At 46.4% G+C, this 21334-nt stretch overlaps 1 protein-coding gene across 3 annotated transcripts in view; it reads right to left on the bottom strand.

Annotated features, from left to right (window-relative positions):
• Window positions 1-476: 476 nt before the first annotated feature.
• The window catches only part of LOC122557975 (tumor protein p53-inducible protein 11-like), a 65230-nt gene continuing 44372 nt past the window's right edge, over window positions 477-21334 (bottom strand). For all 3 annotated transcript variants that reach the window (XM_043706280.1, XM_043706279.1, XM_043706278.1), the window contains 5 exons: window positions 15627-15685; window positions 14331-14379; window positions 9604-9700; window positions 7879-7980; window positions 477-874 (listed from right to left, as the gene is read on the bottom strand). In XM_043706280.1, the coding sequence (XP_043562215.1) occupies window positions 741-874; window positions 7879-7980; window positions 9604-9700; window positions 14331-14379; window positions 15627-15685 (441 nt within the window). In that variant the 3' untranslated portion in view covers window positions 477-740. The remainder of the gene's footprint in view (window positions 875-7878; window positions 7981-9603; window positions 9701-14330; window positions 14380-15626; window positions 15686-21334) is intronic.

Raw genomic sequence — 21334 nt, 5'->3', positions numbered from 1 at the left:
GGGGAGGAAGGAGACAGGACGGGGCGGGGGGGGGGGGGATAATCAGCCCAGCCATGATCCTATGGAACAGGGCCAATGGGTTGAATGGCCTGCTCCGATAATGTTCTGATCCTGTTAAACAAGAGACTGAAATAGCAGAAGCTGTAATGAGGAAGACTGAGAGTTTATACATGGGCCAACATTTGTGCAGGATGTGACAATGTGTCAGAAATGTAGTGGGGTGGGACTTCCTTTGTCACACTGGCAGTTTAAAATGGAATTTACTTTTGTTATTATTTGTAGTTCATTAGTATTTGAATGATGTTGGTTTTAGTTGGTTTCTTACAAGAAAAGCACTAAAATGTGAAATTGTGACCATCACTTTTCTTTTGGATGGAGTTGTGAACAATGTTCTCTCTTGAATACATTCCCACTCTCCACAGGGACCGTAACCATACCTGCTGTCGCGTCCATCAGGAAACAATCCACACTAGATGTCACGGAAACTTATTTATTGATTATTCTTGAGGTAACAAATCCAATATTGTGATGCTGCTGCTGCACATGCACAGGGACAGGATACAACATAATCTTCAAAATACAACACACCTGGAAAGGCTAAAGTTCGACCGAGAAACATGGAATGCAGGTTACGAAATACACTTCAGGAGGAGAGTCACTCGTTCCCAGTCGCATGCCTTGCAGCCATCCATTGATCAGCTCAATCCCATCACATGGAACAGCCTGGCGAGGCGCACTCCTCACATCTTCCGGGGCTTTCGACCAACTTGGTAATAGAAATAGATACTGATGAGGATGAAGAGAGCTCGGCTGAACTGCAGCAGGCTCGCTCCCTGGGGTAGAGCTCCCTTTTCAAACAACAGGGCGGATGTAACTGCAAGAGGATGAGAACTTTCATTGGCAAGATGAAATTGAATGAATCTCTGGGCTGTCAGTAACAGTTATTAATCATTACTTCACAAGATCGAAGGAGAGCCTAACAAAAGCACATATACACTTAAAAACGAGAGAAAATCTCACTGACAGTGATTCAGGGACACACACATGGGGAATGTCTCACTGACAATGGGTCAGGGTTACACACACGGGGAATGTCTCACTGACAATGGGTCAGGGTTACACACACGGGGAATGTCTCACTGACAATGGTTCAGTGTTACACACATGGGGAATGTCTCACTGACAATGGGTCAGAGTAACACACATGGGGAATGTCTCACTGACAATGGGTCAGGGTTACACACATGGGGAATGTCTCACTGACAATGGGTCAGGGTTACACACATGGGGAATGTCTCACTGACAATGGGTCAGGGTTACACACATGGGGAATGTCTCACTGACAATGGGTCAGGGTTACACACATGGGGAATGTCTCACTGACAATGGGTCAGGGTTACACACATGGGGAATGTCTCACTGACAATGGGTCAGTGTTACACACACGGGGAGTGTCTCACTGACAATGGGTCAGTGTTACACACACGGGGAGTGTCTCACTGACAATGGGTCAGTGTTACACACACGGGGAGTGTCTCACTGACAATGGGTCAGTGTTACACACACGGGGAGTGTCTCACTGACAATGGGTCAGTGTTACACACACGGGGAGTGTCTCACTGACAATGGGTCAGTGTTACACACACGGGGAGTGTCTCACTGACAATGGGTCAGTGTTACACACACGGGGAGTGTCTCACTGACAATGGGTCAGTGTTACACACACGGGGAGTGTCTCACTGACAATGGGTCAGTGTTACACACACGGGGAGTGTCTCACTGACAATGGGTCAGTGTTACACACACGGGGAGTGTCTCACTGACAATGGGTCAGTGTTACACACACGGGGAGTGTCTCACTGACAATGGGTCAGTGTTACACACACGGGGAGTGTCTCACTGACAATGGGTCAGTGTTACACACACGGGGAGTGTCTCACTGACAATGGGTCAGTGTTACACACACGGGGAGTGTCTCACTGACAATGGGTCAGTGTTACACACACGGGGAGTGTCTCACTGACAATGGGTCAGTGTTACACACACGGGGAGTGTCTCACTGACAATGGGTCAGTGTTACACACACGGGGAGTGTCTCACTGACAATGGGTCAGTGTTACACACACGGGGAGTGTCTCACTGACAATGGGTCAGTGTTACACACACGGGGAGTGTCTCACTGACAATGGGTCAGTGTTACACACACGGGGAGTGTCTCACTGACAATGGGTCAGTGTTACACACACGGGGAGTGTCTCACTGACAATGGGTCAGTGTTACACACACGGGGAGTGTCTCACTGACAATGGGTCAGTGTTACACACACGGGGAGTGTCTCACTGACAATGGGTCAGTGTTACACACACGGGGAGTGTCTCACTGACAATGGGTCAGTGTTACACACACGGGGAGTGTCTCACTGACAATGGGTCAGTGTTACACACACGGGGAGTGTCTCACTGACAATGGGTCAGTGTTACACACACGGGGAGTGTCTCACTGACAATGGGTCAGTGTTACACACACGGGGAGTGTCTCACTGACAATGGGTCAGTGTTACACACACGGGGAGTGTCTCACTGACAATGGGTCAGTGTTACACACACGGGGAGTGTCTCACTGACAATGGGTCAGTGTTACACACACGGGGAGTGTCTCACTGACAATGGGTCAGTGTTACACACACGGGGAGTGTCTCACTGACAATGGGTCAGTGTTACACACACGGGGAGTGTCTCACTGACAATGGGTCAGTGTTACACACACGGGGAGTGTCTCACTGACAATGGGTCAGTGTTACACACACGGGGAGTGTCTCACTGACAATGGGTCAGTGTTACACACACGGGGAGTGTCTCACTGACAATGGGTCAGTGTTACACACACGGGGAGTGTCTCACTGACAATGGGTCAGTGTTACACACACGGGGAGTGTCTCACTGACAATGGGTCAGTGTTACACACACGGGGAGTGTCTCACTGACAATGGGTCAGTGTTACACACACGGGGAGTGTCTCACTGACAATGGGTCAGTGTTACACACACGGGGAGTGTCTCACTGACAATGGGTCAGTGTTACACACACGGGGAGTGTCTCACTGACAATGGGTCAGTGTTACACACACGGGGAGTGTCTCACTGACAATGGGTCAGTGTTACACACACGGGGAGTGTCTCACTGACAATGGGTCAGTGTTACACACACGGGGAGTGTCTCACTGACAATGGGTCAGTGTTACACACACGGGGAGTGTCTCACTGACAATGGGTCAGTGTTACACACACGGGGAGTGTCTCACTGACAATGGGTCAGTGTTACACACACGGGGAGTGTCTCACTGACAATGGGTCAGTGTTACACACACGGGGAGTGTCTCACTGACAATGGGTCAGTGTTACACACACGGGGAGTGTCTCACTGACAATGGGTCAGTGTTACACACACGGGGAGTGTCTCACTGACAATGGGTCAGTGTTACACACACGGGGAGTGTCTCACTGACAATGGGTCAGTGTTACACACACGGGGAGTGTCTCACTGACAATGGGTCAGTGTTACACACACGGGGAGTGTCTCACTGACAATGGGTCAGTGTTACACACACGGGGAGTGTCTCACTGACAATGGGTCAGTGTTACACACACGGGGAGTGTCTCACTGACAATGGGTCAGTGTTACACACACGGGGAGTGTCTCACTGACAATGGGTCAGTGTTACACACACGGGGAGTGTCTCACTGACAATGGGTCAGTGTTACACACACGGGGAGTGTCTCACTGACAATGGGTCAGTGTTACACACACGGGGAGTGTCTCACTGACAATGGGTCAGTGTTACACACACGGGGAGTGTCTCACTGACAATGGGTCAGTGTTACACACACGGGGAGTGTCTCACTGACAATGGGTCAGTGTTACACACACGGGGAGTGTCTCACTGACAATGGGTCAGTGTTACACACACGGGGAGTGTCTCACTGACAATGGGTCAGTGTTACACACACGGGGAGTGTCTCACTGACAATGGGTCAGTGTTACACACACGGGGAGTGTCTCACTGACAATGGGTCAGTGTTACACACACGGGGAGTGTCTCACTGACAATGGGTTAGGGTTACACACACGGGGAGTGTCTCACTGACAATGGGTCAATGTTACACACACGGGGAGTGTCTCACTGTGTGGAGTTTGCACATTCTCCCTGTGTCTGCGTGGGTTTCCTCCGGGTGCTCCGGTTTCCTCCCACAATCCAAAAATGTGCAGGTTAGGTGAATTGGCCGTGCTAAATTGCCCGTAGTGTTAGGTGAGGGGTAAATGTAGGGGAATGTGTCTGGGTGGGTTGCGCTTCAGTGGGTCGGTGTGGACTTGTTGGGCCGAAGGGCCTGTTCCCACACTGTAAGCAATCTAAGCTAAACTCTTCTGTGTTGATCACTGAGGGAAATAATGGGTTCATACACACACACACACACCTCAGTGAGAGTTTAGAGTTAGTCATGATCAGGGACACAGATCCCCCATGACATGCTGGTCAACTCATTTACAAAGTGGCATCATACAGCAGTGGCGAAAGTGAGGACTGCAGATGCTGGAGATCAGAGCTGAAAATGTGTTGCTGGAAAAGCGCAGCAGGTCAGGCAGCATCCAAGGAGAAGGAGAATCGACGTTTCGGGCATGAGCCCTTCTTCAGGAATGAAGATTCTCCTGTTCCTTGGATGCTGCCTGACCTGCTGCGCTTTTCCAGCAACACATTTTCAGCTCATACAGCAGTGGCACAGAGTGGGCATCACTCGCCTGAGAGAGGTTGGTATTCCTCACCAGGGAGAAAATACACTTTCCTCTTCTGTTTGAAAGCGGTGTCCCCTTATTTCTAAACTAGGAGCCCAATGCTTGCTGAGCTGGTCTATGATGTTGTGCTGTATGTTCCAGAAAAGGTGCAAGGCTGGAGGATAAGCTCCAGTAGTGCTGTAGATAATAAAGAGCAGCATCACAAATTCTACGTTCACTGAGAAATGTGTCTGAGTAAACTGAAACAGTGATGCTGGCCACACAGCAGTGTGCTGGCTGGTAACGTAGACATCAGTAACTAAGAGTTTGGTACCACCTTCCGACTATCTCACAGCAGCTCACAAACTGCCTGCCCACACTCCCTAGACCACCACTGCCACCTGGTGGCCAATCTTCACCACTGCCACAGCATGAGCTGATTCTATTCAATTCCAGACCTCACTTAGCTCAAACAGATTTCGTCCCTCTTGCATTCCGCACAGCAGACATCTCTTTACTCTCAAAGCCTGGGATCAGCTTCCGAAGAGTGTTTTTCTGCATGACCTCCTGGCCTTGCAAGATTTTTCAGTTTGCACAGTGCCGAGTGTCAGCTGTATGACCACAGCAGGTCGGTGCTCCCACACTGGGAGCTGTCGCCAATGCTGTCCCTTTGGCCCCTGGAGCAGAAAGAGTTAACGAAGGAGACCGAGTCACCCACTGCCCAACCAAGCCCTGCTCCTGGAGGAAGCCCCGAGTGTAGACACCAAGCTCCAGGGAAATTGGGCTGGCATTGTTATGCACACAGAGATTCCCGGGATAATTTTCCAAAGGATTAGGATGGAGCAATTCCTCATTAGCTCCACACTTTCTGATAACTGCAGCTGTCTGCCCACAATCTGGCAAAGTGCCAGGGGGGGAGGAACAAACAGTATGGGCACTAGGACCCTGAGGAGGGAACAGGACAGGCAGGAGGGCCCGGAGGAGGGAACAGGACAGGCAGTAGGGCCCTGAGGAGGACGGAACAGGACAGGAAGTAGGACCCTGAAGAGGAGGGAACAGGACAGGCAGTAGAGCCCTGAGAAGGAGGGAACAGGACAGGCAGTAGGACCCTGAGGAGGAGGAGGGAACAGGACAGGTAGTAGGGCCCTAAGGATGAAGGGCAAAAAAGTGGGGCAGTAGGACCCAATGTTGAGCACCACTTGGAGGAAGCAATGAGGATGATTGAGATACATAGCATACTCTTGAGTGGGGGATTTCCACCAGTAAGAGTGGAAAGTTGCCCAAGCATGTCCTGCACATAAAAAGCTGGACAAATCCAACCTGGCTAATTACCGCCCCAGCAGTCTACTCTCCATCATCAGTAAAGTGATGGACGGTGTCACCAACAGGACTATCAAGCAGCACCTGCTCAGCAATAACCTGCCCAGTTTGGGTTCCCCCAGGGCCACCCAGCTCCTGACCTCATTACAGCCTTGGTTCAAACATGGACAAAAGAGCTGAATTCCAGAGGGTGAGGTGAGAGTGACAGCCCTTGACGTCAAAGCTGAGTTCAACTGAGGGTGGCATCAAGGAGCCCTAATAAAACTGGAATCAATGGGTATTAGGGGGCAAACTCTTACAGTCACATAGGAAGATGGTCATGGTTGCTGGAGGTCAATCAGCTCAGCTCCAGAACATTTCTGCAGGAGTTCCTCAGGGTAGTGTCCTAGGCCCAACCATCTTTAGCCGGTTCATCAATGAGCTTCCCTCCATCATAAAGTCAGAAATGGGGTTGTTCACCGATGATTGCACAATGTTCAGCACCATTCGTGACTCCTCAGATATTGAAGCAGTTAAATGTAACAAGATCTGGACAATATCCTCGCTTGGACTAATAAGTGGCAAGTAACATTCACACCAAACAAATGCTACACAATGCCCATCACCAATAAGAGACAATCTAACCACCATCTCTTCACATCCTGGAGTTTACCATTGATCAGAAACAGAACAGGGCTAGACATGTAAATACTGTGGCTACAAGAGCTGGTCAGAGGTTAGGAATACTGCAGCGAGTAACTCACCTACTGACTCCCCAAAGCCTGTCCACTATCTCCAAGGCACAATTCAGGAGTTTGATAGAATATTCCTCAAGGTTCTTAGGACATTTGACAGGGTCAATGCAGGGAGTTTGTTTCTCCTTATGGGAGAGTCCAGGACGAAAGGACATCATCTCAGAATAAGGAATCACTCAGTTAGGACAGAAGGAAGAGGAATTTTCTTCTCTTGGATGATAGTCAATCTGTGAAATTGATAGTGGGACAAGGTAGTTCAAGGCTGAGATGGACAGATGTTTCTTCGGGAAAGGGAATCAAGGATAACAGGAAAAAGGTAGGAAAGTGGAACTGAGGATGATCACACCAACCATAATCTCGCTGATTGATGGAGCAGACTCAATGGGCCGAATGGTCTACTTCTGCTCTTATGTCTTACGGTCTTTTGTCACTTCTCTGGATGGGTACAGCTCCAATAACACTCAAGGGGCTTGACACCATCCATAACAAAGCAGATCCACAAGCATCCACTCCCTCCACCATTGACGCTCAGTCGCAGCAGTGTATACTACCTACAAGGTGCCTGCCAAAAATTCACCAAAGGTCCTCAGGCAGCACCTTCCAAACCCATGACCACTTCCATCTGCAAGGACAAGGGCAGCACATACATGGGAACACCACCACTGTCTGCCAGCTCCCCTCTAAGCCACTCACCATCCTGGTCCTTAAATATATTGCTGTTCCTTCACTGTCGCTGGATCAATATCCCGGAATTCCCTCTTTAACAACATTGTGGGTCAACCCACAGCGAGTGGTCTGCAGTGGGTCAAGGAGGCAGCTCACCACCACCTTCTCAACGGGTATGAAATGCTGGCCCAGCCAGCGATGTCCGTGATTTATGTCGATGGGAGAGAGGATCGGAAGGGTAGTAGGTCTAGGAGGAGGAGAAAGAGAAGGGGCAGGACTCTGGATCAGGGAGGGGACAGCAGGAACCTGATGGATCGGGGTGGGGGGGGGAGGGTAATGGAAGGGCAGCATTGGTCATTTCTTACAGTGATGCACTTTCATTGAGAACCCACCTATAAACTGCACTGAGAAATAAAAGGTCTCAGTGAGGAGCGTCCACCGCACGATCAACTTCTCGGCCATGTATAATGCGTGCCACATGATCAAGGAAATGCCTGCAGCAGAAAGGGAGGAGAACAGGGTCAGACTACAGGGCAGACACAGTGCCAGCCTCACAGGGCAGCCTCACTGTGGGATCTCCCACTGCCCTCTCTCCACCACACGATGACACCACACCCACCACCCCCTCTGCCCTTCATCCAGTCCCCGCAGAGTCCGTGTCTGCCCACCGGAGGGCGCAGGAGGGGTGAAGCTCCCTTCCCAGGAGTTATAATGATATGTTTCACACAGGAAACAGCAAGGAGGAGTGGGTAGGAGAAGGAGAGACTGGGAGAAGGACAGGGTGGGAGAGGTTTATGGAAGGAGGGGGGATATATAAGGAAAGAAAGGCTTAAGGAAGGGACTCTGGGGGCAAGTGAAGGCACAGCCACTGAGGATGAGCTGAAGGGAATGCAGAGACGAGACGGGCAAATTGGTGACCTGCTGAGAGGAGAGGGCGTGGAAAGTCCACTTGGTGCCAGTATCGCAGGCTGGTACAATGAGGGGCTCACACCAACAACCCGAGGTGTAACTGCAGCACACTGTCCCTCACCCAGAACCAGATATTGAACAACCAGCAGGGAGTAGCCTGGAGTGAACTGAGCTGGGTATGGCCCATATCAAACCTGCTCACAGACAAATCATCTCACAATGCAGGCGGTCTGTGTCTGCACAGGCTTTAAGGCGGCTCCCTATGCAATCATTAATAATAAAATTAAGATGGACTGTATTCTGGACAGCGTGTATGAGAGTTTGAAGGTGGCTTACTCCATTATAGAAGTGGGTTTAAGGTGGAATTCTCTTGGCACAATGGTGTGCAATGACGTAAAGGTGGACTGCTGCCTGTACAGTGTGTAGAACTAGTTTAAGGTGGACTGCTGCCTGTAGAGTGTGTAGAACTAGTTTAAGGTGGACTGCTGCCTGTACAGTGTGTAGAACTAGTTTAAGGTGGACTGCTGCCTGTGGAGTGTGTAGAACTAGTTTAAGGTGGACTGCTGCCTGTACAGTAGGTAGAACTAGTTTAAGGTGGACTGCTGCCTTTACAGTGTGTGGAACTAGTTTAAGGTGGACTGCTGCCTGTACAGTGTGTGGAACTAGTTTAAGGTGGACTGCTGCCTGTACGGTAGATAGAACTAGTTTAAGGTGGACTGCTGCCTGTACAGTGTGTGGAACTAGTTTAAGGTGGACTGTTGCCTGTGCAGTAGGTAGAACTAGTTTAAGGTGGACTGCTGCCTGTACAGTGTGTGGAACTAGTTTAAGGTGGACTGCTGCCTGTACAGTGTGTGTGGAACTGATTTAAGTTGGACTGCTTTATGTGCAGTGTTTGCAGGGGGTTTAAGGTGGACTGCTGTCTGTTCAGTCTGGAGGCCAATCTTTGAGTAAGTGTAAGGTAGAAATTGCTGGATTTCAGATTACCAGTAACATACATGGAGAAAGTTTTAGTAAAATTCATTGAAATGTTCGATTGGCCACAAGCACAGGACAGGCTCAATAGGCAAATAGCCTACCCTACATCCAATCTGTCCATCTGAATTAAGGTGGACTGTACCTGTACAGTGTATGCAATAGGTTTAAGGTGGACTTCCGTTAGTAGAGTGCATGAAATGGGCTCTAGGGACACTGTTGTCAATGATACTTACTGAGAAGGGCCCCGCCATACAGTCTCACTGCCATTATGGTGCTGGACCCATCTTCATCAAAGACAGTTTCATATAGACGTTTGGGAAAGATGAGAGCCTGAAACAGAGATACAGGCACAGTCACTGCTCATAGTCAGCACAATATACCCAGCCAGACCTACACAAGACTGACAGAGAAAAGGACCTGTCACAGCCATGGAGCAGGGAGACAGTGGTGACATGGGCACAAGGACAATACCAAATAAAAAGTGCAAAAACTGCGGATGCTGTAAGTTAGAAACAAAGCCAGAAATTGCTGGAAAAGCACAGCAGGTCTGGCTACACCTAGGAGAAGAAATCAGAGTTAACGTTTCGGGTCTGGTGACCCTTCCTCAGACCCTCAGTTGGAACCCACCACCTCCCTTAAATAAGGAGAACAAAATCTGCACATTGTGTTTGAGATGAAGTCCCACAAATGCCCTGTATAAACAGATACGGGATAGTATTCCATGTGCCCTCTTCTTTAGGGACAGTACCTGCAGACTGATTATTTTGCAACTCCTGCACTAAACACCTAAATCCCTCGGCACCTTCCAGAGTCATTCTCCATTTAAATAACACTCACATTAGAAACTGAGAAAATAGGAGCAGGAGTAGGCCATTCGGCCCTTTAAGCTTGCCCAACCGTTCAATATGATCATGGCTGATCATGCAAGCTCAGTATCCCATTCCCATTTTCTATCCATATCCCCTTGATCCCTGAGCTGCGAGGGCCACATCCAGCTCCCTATTGAGTATATCGAACAAACTGGCCCCAACTGCTTCCTGTTGGAGAGAATTCCACAAGTTCACAGCTCTCTGAGTGAAGAAATTCTCCCTCATCTCAGTTCTGAGTAGTTTACCCCTTATTCTTAGACTGTAACCCCCAGTTCTGGACTTCCCTAATATCAGGAATATTCTTCCAACATCTGGCCTGTCCAGTCCCATTACATGTCTCTGTGAGGACCCACCTTAATCTTCTAAATTCCAGTTAAATACAAGCCCAGTCGATCCAGTCTTTCCTCATGTCAGTCCTGCCATCCCGGGAATCAGGCTAGTGAACCTTCGCTGGACTCCAATAGCAAGAATGCCCTTCCTCAGACTAGCAGACTGAAACAGCACACAATACCCAAGACCCTGTATAACTGCAGCATGACATCCCCAGTCCAATACTCCAATCCTCTCGCTGTGAAGACCATTAGCTTTCCTCACTGCCTACTGTACCTGAGGAAGGGCTTATGCCCGAAACGTCGATTCTCCTGTTCCCTGGATGCTGCCTGACCTGCTGCGCTTTTCCAGCAACACATTTTCAGCCTACTGTACCTGTCTGCCAACCTTCAGCAACTGTGCCACCATGACACCCACATCACGTTGCATCTCACCCTTTCCGAAACTACTACCATTCAGATTATAATCTATCTTCCTGTTTTTTGCCACCGATGTGGATAACCTCACATTTATCCACACTATATTGCATTTGTCAAGTATTTGCCCACTCAGCCAGTCTGTCCGAGTCACCCTGCAGGCTCTTAGCATCCTCTTCACAGCTCACACTGCCACCCAGCCTTAGTGCCATCTGCAAATTTGGAAACATTGCATTCAATTCATCTACCCTCATTTCCCTCATCTAAGACACTGACACAAATCTTCTTATCCTTGTTGATATCTTGTCCCTACCCCAGCACCTTCCATTTTCTATAGTAACCATTGATCAAATGTCTCCTTGGAACTCTAAGTGTTGCGCGGTTTCAGGTTCCCCTTTCTGTGTTATTCCTTCAAGGAAGTCTGGTAAACTACTGCAAGATGATTTCCCTTTGATGAAATAATGATGACTCTCCCTGATTATCTTGAATTTCTCAAAGTGCACAACTATACTCTCTTTAATAGTTGATTCTAATACCTTCCCCATAACAGACATCAAGATAACGGGAAAACAGGGGTTATATTTGCTACTTTCCAGTTTAATGGAACCTATCCGGCATATAAGGAATTGCACCAATCACCTCATTAATAACCTTTGAGACAATGGGATGCAACCCACTTGGACTTGGGAGACTTGTCAGCCCTCAGTTTATTTAGCACCACTTCCCTCATGATTGGGATTTTGCTAGGTTCCTCTCTCTCCCTTCCACCCCCTATATTACTGGAAGATTTTTGAATCCTCTGTTGGGCACATCGAAACAAAATATTTGTTCATTCCATCCACTATTTCGTTATCATCCACTAGTAATTCCCCATTCTCACACTTCAAAAGACCAACACTCACTTCATGGACTCTTTTCCTTTTTAAGTACCTGCAGAAACTCTTGTTATCCATTTTTACATTTCTGGCCAGCTTGCTCTCCTTGTCTAATTTCTTCCTCCTTTTAACATTCTGTGCTGCTCTTTATATCTGACCAATTATCGGACTTGCTACTCATTATTACACAATGTTACCATTTTTCACTAAGTTTGACATTTTCCCTATCTTCTTTAATGAGTTATGGATGGTGAGTCCTGTCTTTCTTTATAATAGGTGTGTACTTATTCTGAGCAATTCTAAATCTTCCATTAAGTCTCTCTATTGATCTATTCTCCCAGCCTTAAGCCAGTCCATTTCTGATAGCTCAGCTTTCACACCCAAATGGTTGCCTTTATTTAGGTTTAAAACATCTGTCTAAGCCCCAATCTTCTCCCTTTCAAAATGACATAAAATTTAGTCATACTGTAGCTGCTGATATCTGAACTCTGAAATCATTGCTCAATCCTGTCCCATTACTCAATACCAAGTCTAATATAACGTGTTCTCAGGTTGGTTCCAAAATATGATAATGTATTCTGTGAACTCCTCATCCAGATTATGGCTGCCATTCTGATTTTTTTCCAGTTTCTTTGTAGATTAAAGTTACCCATGATTACTGTCATCCTTTTATCACAAGCATCCGATATTTCTTTTTGGACACTTTCTTCCACACTTTGTGATTACTGTTAGGGGGTCTTTCAACCACTTACACTGTCCACCTCTTTCCCTTACTATACCTGCACCCAAACCAATTCTACAGATTTCCTAAAGCAAGATCCTATCTAACTAGTGTACCAATGCCATCCTTGGTTAATAGTGCAACCCCACCACCTATACCTAGTTTCACAGTCTTTTTGAATGCCTTATAGCCTTCACTATTCAGCACCTAATTCCTGTCATACTGGAGCCACATCTCTCTAATGGCTTTCAGACTGCCCTAATTTACTTTAAGGTATACCATCAATTTGTTTACTTTGTTATGAATGCTATACACGAGAGCCATTAGTTTTGACTTTTCATTACCTTCGTAACACTCATTGTGATTTTTGCTGTATTGCTAGTGTTTTATTTCCTCTCTACCCTCTTTGTTCCATTCTCCGACCCTCATTTTCCACATTATTACCCTGGCTCTAATGTTTGATGTACCACAAATTGCCACATTTGACCCTTTCCCTCCTCCACTGTTTTATTTAAAACCACCTCCATGTCCTTCGCTATGTGGTTTGCAAAAATAGCTTAACGAAGCATTAAACATAAGGAATCACAGCGCGGTTCTGGCAATAGACTGTCCCAATGTACATCACCCACTTTCTCCAATTCTGGTACCTGTGGCCCATGAACCAGAACCCACTTTTCACACACACCATTCTTTAAACCACATTTTCATCTCTCTAATTTTAGGTACTCTTTGCGTGTGGTTCAGGCAATAGCACAGAAATTCTAACCTTTGAGGTTCTGCTTTTAAATGTAGCGCCTTTTCTCTGTTCAGAACCTGTTTCCTCATTGCCACTTATCTCATAGGTACCTATGTGTGCTACAACCCTTGGATTCTTTCCCTCCCATTGCCAAGTCCTGCCCTGAGAAAGGTATCAATTTCCTATTACATATTTCTCCCATATTCTTTCTTACTTCCCCGACTTGAATGACTTGCTGCACCACAGTGCTGCGATCAGTTTGTACATCGAATCTGCAGCCTTACATTACTCTCACCCAGACAGCACCTCAAACCAGCGCAGGGGAAGCAGGAACGATCAAGGGTTTGAAAGAAATTGAATGGGCACTTGAGTAAGACAATGGTGCAGGTTGACAGGAATACATTGAGGTAATGGGATAGATGGAATTTCTTGAATGTGTGCTGTAATGTCTCAATGGCTAGGAGAGTCCCACAGTGCAGTTACCCCCAACGTCTAACCCACATCAATCAGCTGGACGTACAGCCGGACACAATTCAGCATTCTCTCCCTCCCCCTTCTCCTGGCAGATTCTGCCTTCAAATTCTCGGAAATTTTGGTTTCTCTGAGGGAGATATGTAACATCTGATCTGAGGCAAACAACCCATAAACTGACCCACTCACTGATATCGTTTGTGCTCCCAAATCTCTCCTGCGACGGTTGGTATTCCTAATTAGTATTCCCTACTCCGCTGGAAATATCCATCTTGCAAATGATTAGCTGGTGATTCATTTAGCAATTAACACTCTGAGTTAAATCCAACTGCAGCTGTGCTCCCCTCCTGTCTGACAACAATCCCAATGGAGACTATGGCATCTCGGCTGCAGTTTTTTTCCAGCCTGGCCAGGTCAATGTGAATGAGGGATTACAGTCTGGGGTCCTCCAATAAAACACAGGGTCTAAACTCGTCACCCCCTTCCTCCACACTGTATCATTGCTTCATGCAGTGAGTAATGTTAAACAAGTGGACACTCACCGTTACGCCAACAACACTGAACATGATGGCTGACACCACTTGCCATATCCTATAGAGAATCAAACAGAGCGATTAGTACGCCCATAGTGACAGGTTCAGAGGCAGTCTCACACAACATGAAAAACACGCGGCAACATACATACAGGAACTACATAACTAGTGAGAGACAAACATAAGCAGTGAAATACAGTCACACACAGTGAAATACAGGCCATAACATGGAATCATGTACATGCAATAACATGTACACACACAATGATACACACATAATATACACATGACGCACACATATACAATAACACACACATACAATGACACACACACACACACACCATGACACACACATACAATAACACAATGACACACACACACAATGACACGCATAGTATACAATAACACACACAAGCAATGACATATGCATATACAATGACACACATGCAATAAAACACACAATGACACATATACACACATACAATAACACGCACACAATGACACACACACATACAATAATACACACAATGATAAACACCCAATGCCACACATATAATGGCACAATGACAATGACACACAAACACACCCTCTTCCTGAGTGCTGTGGATACTACACGGACTATGTTATCTGGGCCTGTAGGAGGGAGTGTGCTGCTCAATGTACAACACAGCTTCACTTGACCACTTCTTTCAGAAATTACATTATATTTTGAAATAATTATATTTCATTCAAGTTTTTTCAATAAAAGACTATTGTACTTGGTTATTGATTCCTGAAGAAGGGCTTTTGCCTCAAACATTGGCTCTCCTGCTCCTCGGATGCTGCCTGACCTGCTGTGCTTTTCCAGCACCACACTCTCGACTCTGATCTCCAGCATCTGCAGTCCCTCACTTTCGCATACTTGGTTATTGTGCCTCGTATGCTTCAAAATCACTCAAGATGTCCCTCTCCAAATGTATTCCAAAATTAAAACAGCAGAACACAAGGGAGTAGTTTGAATAGACAGCATCTGTGTATACAAACACCCTATACCCAAGTCAGTGAGACTGGTGAGGCCTGACTCACACAGTATGGGACCTACTCCCCCCTCTCCATTCCCCCGCCTCCCACAATCCCTCACGACCGGGGTAACTGGTGACACTGGACGTTTTTGACAAACCTGGGACCAGCAGAGTGATAAGACTGGTAAGGACAGTGACCAACCTTGTCCATTGTCTCAGACAGTGGGACCACTGCTCAATACCATTATCACTGTGGTAATACTTGTTAATTAATCATATATTATTTTAACATTAGACATTGTACCTGAGACCCAAAGGCTCTCGCATGGTGAATTTCATTTCATTTCCCAGCACTTGACTAATCTGAAAAAAAAAGAGAGATGAGGATGAAGCAATTGCAGAAGCCTCCAAAGGATGAGGGTTAAATCTGTGCAAGTCCATCAGTCAACATGCTTGCTTTGTGAATCTGTCCCTCCAGCCGTAAAAGATGCCAGTCACTCGCTCTTTAAAACATATTACTTGTGTTCATGCGTGTGTCTGATGTTTGATTTTCATTACCTTGTTCTCAGGTTAGTCAGTAATAAAATTACCCTTCTTTTCACTCAAGAAACTGGATCCTCCATTTTGTAATGAACTACATTTTAATGGAAGTTATTGGCACCGGGCTTGGTCCTGACTAGGTACTGTTTTAGAAGATGAGTGTTCTGAAGGGATTAACGTACATGTCCCTTTGTTTATATCCACCTAATTCTTTACTAGTGTCTCTATCACAACCTCTGGATGGAGACTAGGAGTTCTATGCATACAGTCATAGAGATGTACAGCAGGGAAACAGACCCTTCGGTCCAAGTGTCCATGCCGACCAGCTATCCTAAATTAATCTAGTCCCATTTTCTACGCTCCAGAGGGAGCAGATAGACTGATACCAGCTTCCCGTAGGTCCTAGTGTAGGAAGGATGTTGCTAAAATTGAGAGGCTTCAGAAAAGATTTATATGGTGCTGCCAGGGTTGGAGGATTTGAGCCATGGAGAGAGGCTGAATCGGCTGGGACTATTTTCTCTGGAGACTATAGTCTCCAAGCTATGTGGACTATAACCTGATATCATGTGACTTCTGACGTTATAGGGATTTATAAAATCATGAGGGGCATGGATAGGGTGAACAGTAAAGGTCTTTTCTGCAGGAGACGGGAATCTAAAATTAGAGGGCATAAGTCTAAGGTGAGAGGGGAAAGATTTAAAAGGGACCTAAGGGGCAACTTTTTTACGCAGAGGGTGGTGTGTGTATGGAACGAGCTGCCAGAGGAAGTGGTGGAGGCTGGTATAATTACAACATTTAAAAGGCATCTGGATGGGTATATGAATAGGAAGGGTTTAGAGGGATTTGGTCCAAACGCTGGCAAATGGGACTAGATTCATTTACAATATCTGGACAGCATGGTCAAGTTGGAGCAAAGGATCTGTTTCTGTGCTGTACATTTCTATGACTCTATGGTAAACACTGTTGCAATCAGGTGAGGAAGCAGAATTATCTCCCCTCTTCTTAATCTTCCTCATTCAGTTACAAAATTTGTTTTTCATTTCTTTCTGACATGCAGTGATCATACATGAATTAAAATTTAGTTCACCAGAAAATGAAGGATCCAATTACCAAGTTTTTCTTAAGTGAAATGAAGCGAATGTTCCTTACTGACTAACCCAAGGGATACAATATTGGAAATCCAGCATCAAGTACACACAAAAACATTAGGCAATTAGAGTCTTTGGGGATCTTGAGGTATTAGATTCTTAACCTGGGACTATAGATAAATGGTTGACTTGTTTCTTTAGTTGTAGCAGAATCTGTGGATAACTTTGAATTCTTGGTCAATGTTATTTCACCAGTTTGCTTTTACACCAGGTATTGTGTTCTGAGATGATGAATGAAACTGGTAGAGAAGGAGAGAGTTCTAGCGCTTATTATCACAGGTTATTTGTTATTTCCTTCTTTCTGCTCTGCTGCTCAGAAACAATTATTGAAATATGGTTCAACATGTAATCCTGAGTCTAGCTTCATTGCCTTCCCAAGGTTTCCAGTTAAGATGTGAGCCCTCTCTCTCCCAAAATGTGCAATTATCATATAAATTAAACAGAAGATGTAAATTTAGTTTAAGCAATAAAAAGGAGAAATCAGAGTTAACATTTTATGTCCAGTGAAATTTCAGAACCCTCAAAAAACCTTCAGCTACATACTATAAGGTACCACAATGGGCAACTCAGAAAACACCACAGATACCAAGTCTCTCTGGGCACTGGGCTGGTTCTTATTGGGCATCAGGTCTTTGCCAGCATTGTCTGAAGGTGTGTCCACACACACATACACCACTCTGCACGCACCCCCTGTCAAACCCTGTCTGCATGTAAAAATGTGTCTTTTGATGTGTATATTTGAGACAGACTATCAATGTTTCCTGAGTGTGTTTACAAGCCGCAATTAATCTTGGTCTGGATTTGATGGATCGTTGCTTTTTTGAGTGTGTCTGATAATTGTGGTTGACTGTTTACTTTTATTCACAAAGCTCTGGTGAGTTTTGGAGTTGACTGATGACTTGGTTCCAGCATGCTCGCTTCCCTCGCTTCCCTTGCCAGCAGAAAGCAATTTGCTCTCGACCGTGCTCGCTCAGTGCTCCTGCCGTGCGGGCAAGTGCATCTATTCGACTTCCCTCTGTCAGCAAGCAGCATGACTCACTCGTCAATAAGCACAGGCCAGGCTTGCTGTCACTCAAGCACACCAAGTCCTGTGGGACTTCAAGCCCTGGGGACTCAGGCTTCAATTAAACTGTCAAAGGTGCTGTTTCATTCAGTGCAATCAAAAAACAGAAGGCAGTGGGCTAAAATCCAGCTTCGTCCACACGCTGCAGGAGAATGGGATTATTATGCGGGGTTTCAAAAGGCTGAATTTTCAATGTTTCTTTTCCTTGTATGAATGGAGAGGATTGAAAAGGCTGCCTGGCGAACAGACTGGGACAGCAGCAAGCTTTGTCCTGACTCACATCAGGGCTATTTCTGTTCAAACTCTTCTCAATGTGGGAATGTAGACAGAGAGGGACATAACTGTAATTCAACAGAAGTGGCTGTCTTGACTTGGTGACAGGGTAAGGGTCCTGAGGGTTAGTCCTTCTCATTTGAAGGTTGACTGGATCAGAATGTCAAAGATTTATGTAATTTAAGAATGCTCCAATGATTACGAGGGGCGTGTTAAGCGAACAAGGCAAAAATGAGGACTGCAGATGCTGGAAACAAGAGTTTAGATCAGAGTGGTGCCGGAAAAGCATCCGAGGTGCAGGAAAATCGACCTTTCGGGCAAAAGCCCTTCATCACGCCAACATGCTGGGGCTGGGGGAGCTTCTTACCCACAGGGTATTTGGATGTCAGTTATGGTACCCGACAGATCACAGTCAGAAACCTGGCTTGACTGATTGCTTGTTGGTTTTTGTCGGTTTGGTGTCTCACTGGAATATAAACACGCAATGCCTCACATTTTGTTTTAACAGTATAATAAATTGTGAAGAAAAGAAATCATAAAATAGACCAAGCCACTTACTTATGACACAAAGAATTTCAAACATACAGCAAAGTATAATCCCATTAATCCTTCATAAACAAAGAAAAAAGTGTTTGTATAGGAATCCGGACACCCAAAACATAGAACATAGAACATAGAAGAATACAGCGCAGTACAGGCCCTTTGGCCCTCGATGTTGCGCCGATCCAAGCCCACCTAACCTATACTAACCCACTATCCTCCATATACCTATCCTTCTTTTCTCTAATGAAAACAGTCTCAGTCTTTCCTCATACGATCTTCCTTCCATACCAGGCAACATCCTGGTAAACCTCCTCTGCACCCGTTCCAGTGCCTCCACATCCTTCCTATAGTATGGCGATAAAACCTCACTTGTAACACAACCTCACACAACAGATCCTGCATCTCATGTTTTGCTGGGTTGAAGTCACTTGTAATCATAAGACCATCAGGTATGGGAGCAGAATTAGGCCATTTGGCCCATCGGGTCTGTTCTGCCATTCAGTCATGGCTGATATGTTTCTCAACACAACTCTCCCCTGCCTTCTCCTGTAACCCTTGATCCCCTCACTAATCAAGAACCTATCGATCTCTGTCTTTATACATTCAATGACTTGGCCTCCACAGCCCTCTGCTGCAATGGGTTCCACAGGTTCACCCACCCTCTGGCTGAAGAAACTCCTCCTCATCCCAGTTCGAAAAGGTCGCCCCTTCACTCAAGTCCCAGTTTCTCCTACTTATTGGAAACATCTTCACCACATCCACTCTATCTAGGCTTCTCAGTATTCGGTAAGTTTCAATGAGGTCACCCCCCCCCCCCCCCCCCACTTCCTTTTAAATTCCAAGTATCCAGAGTCTTCAACCACTCCTCGTATAACATGCCCTTCATTCTCAGGATCTTGTGGTAAACATCCTCTGGACCCACTCCAATGCCTGCAATTCCTTCCTTAGATACGTGGCCAAAAACTGCAGACTATATTTCAAATGTAGCCTGACCAGAGTCTTATACAGCCTCAGCAGTACACCTCTGCATTTGTACTCTAGCCCTCTTGAAATGATTGCTAACATTGCATTTGCCTTCCTAACTGCTAAATGAATCTTAGCATGTTAACCTTAACTAAGACTCCCAAGTCACTTTGCGCTTCAGATTTTGAAGCCTTCCATGCTTAGAAAATAGTCGATGCCTCTATTCTTCCTACTGAGGTATGTAACCTCACACTTTCCCACATTGTATTCCATCTGCCACTTCTTTGTCCACTAGGACCCTCCAGCCACACGGAATCAATGCCAATTTCACCAGTTTCCTTATCTCCTCTCCACCACCTTATCCCAGAATCTAACCCTCCAACTCAGCACTTCCCTCTTCATCAGTCGTATCTGTCCATCTTCCCTTCCAACCTATCCACTTCATCCTCCGCTCCCACCATCAGTCCCCACCTTCATCTACCTATCATATTCCTAGCTACTTTCCCTCCAGCCCCACCTCCCTTCCATTTATCTCTCAGCCCCTTTGTGCTCCCTCCCCACATTCCTGATGAAGAGCTTATGCTCGAAACGTCGACCCTCCTCCTTGAATGCTGCCTGACCTGCTCTATTTTTCCAGCGCTACACTTTTTGACTCTGATCTCCAGTCCTCACTTTCTCCGAGTCGTTCTGCAGCTTCCCCACCTCAACACTTTACCTGTCCCTCCACCTACTTCTGCAAACTTAGCAACAATATCATCAGTTCCTTCATCCACATTGTTAATGTATAATATGAATGGCAGTGGTACCAACACTGACCCCTGTGGAACTTCACTAGTCACTGGCTGTCATCCTGAAAAAGACCCCTTTATCCCTTGTCTCTGTCTTCTGCCAGCGGCCAATCCTTCATCCATGCCAGTACCTTACCCATAACACCATGGACTCATCTTATTTAGGAGCCTCCAGAGCACCACCTTGTCAAAGACCTTCTGGAAATCCGAATGGATCATGTCGACTGGCTCTCCTTTGTCTAAATTGCTCGTTACCTGCTCAAAAAATTCTAACATTCAAGTAGTTCAACTATCTTTAACGTTTTGACCAGAACTGCACATAGCTTCTTTGGAGGGTCAGTATGGACTCAATGGGCCAAATGGTCTGCTTCCACATTGTAGGGATTCTCTGATTCTATGTTGTACGTATTCCTCTGAAGGTGCTCGGCAATCCATAGTTTGGTCCTCCTGTATGGTTAGACCAACCTGCTGTGGAGAAAGCAGCACACTGCCAACACCCGTGTTTCTGGCACATAGGGATAGATGGGGTGAGCCTTGGAACTGGGAAGGTTAGCAGAATAGAGCATGTTGGACAGAGTGGGAGAAGAGGGTGAACAGTCAGCCAAGGTGAGCAACGTCGGGTTCAAAGCATACTGTCCACACATGGGTCCATTTCAGAGTGCAGACTGGCACAGTCTATATGGAACTTGGAGGC

This window comes from Chiloscyllium plagiosum, chromosome 16, assembly GCF_004010195.1.
Source record: "Chiloscyllium plagiosum isolate BGI_BamShark_2017 chromosome 16, ASM401019v2, whole genome shotgun sequence".
Lineage (NCBI taxonomy): Eukaryota > Metazoa > Chordata > Chondrichthyes > Orectolobiformes > Hemiscylliidae > Chiloscyllium > Chiloscyllium plagiosum.
Note: the sequence above shows the minus strand (reverse complement) of the source record. Positions and strands in the feature narration are given on the sequence as shown.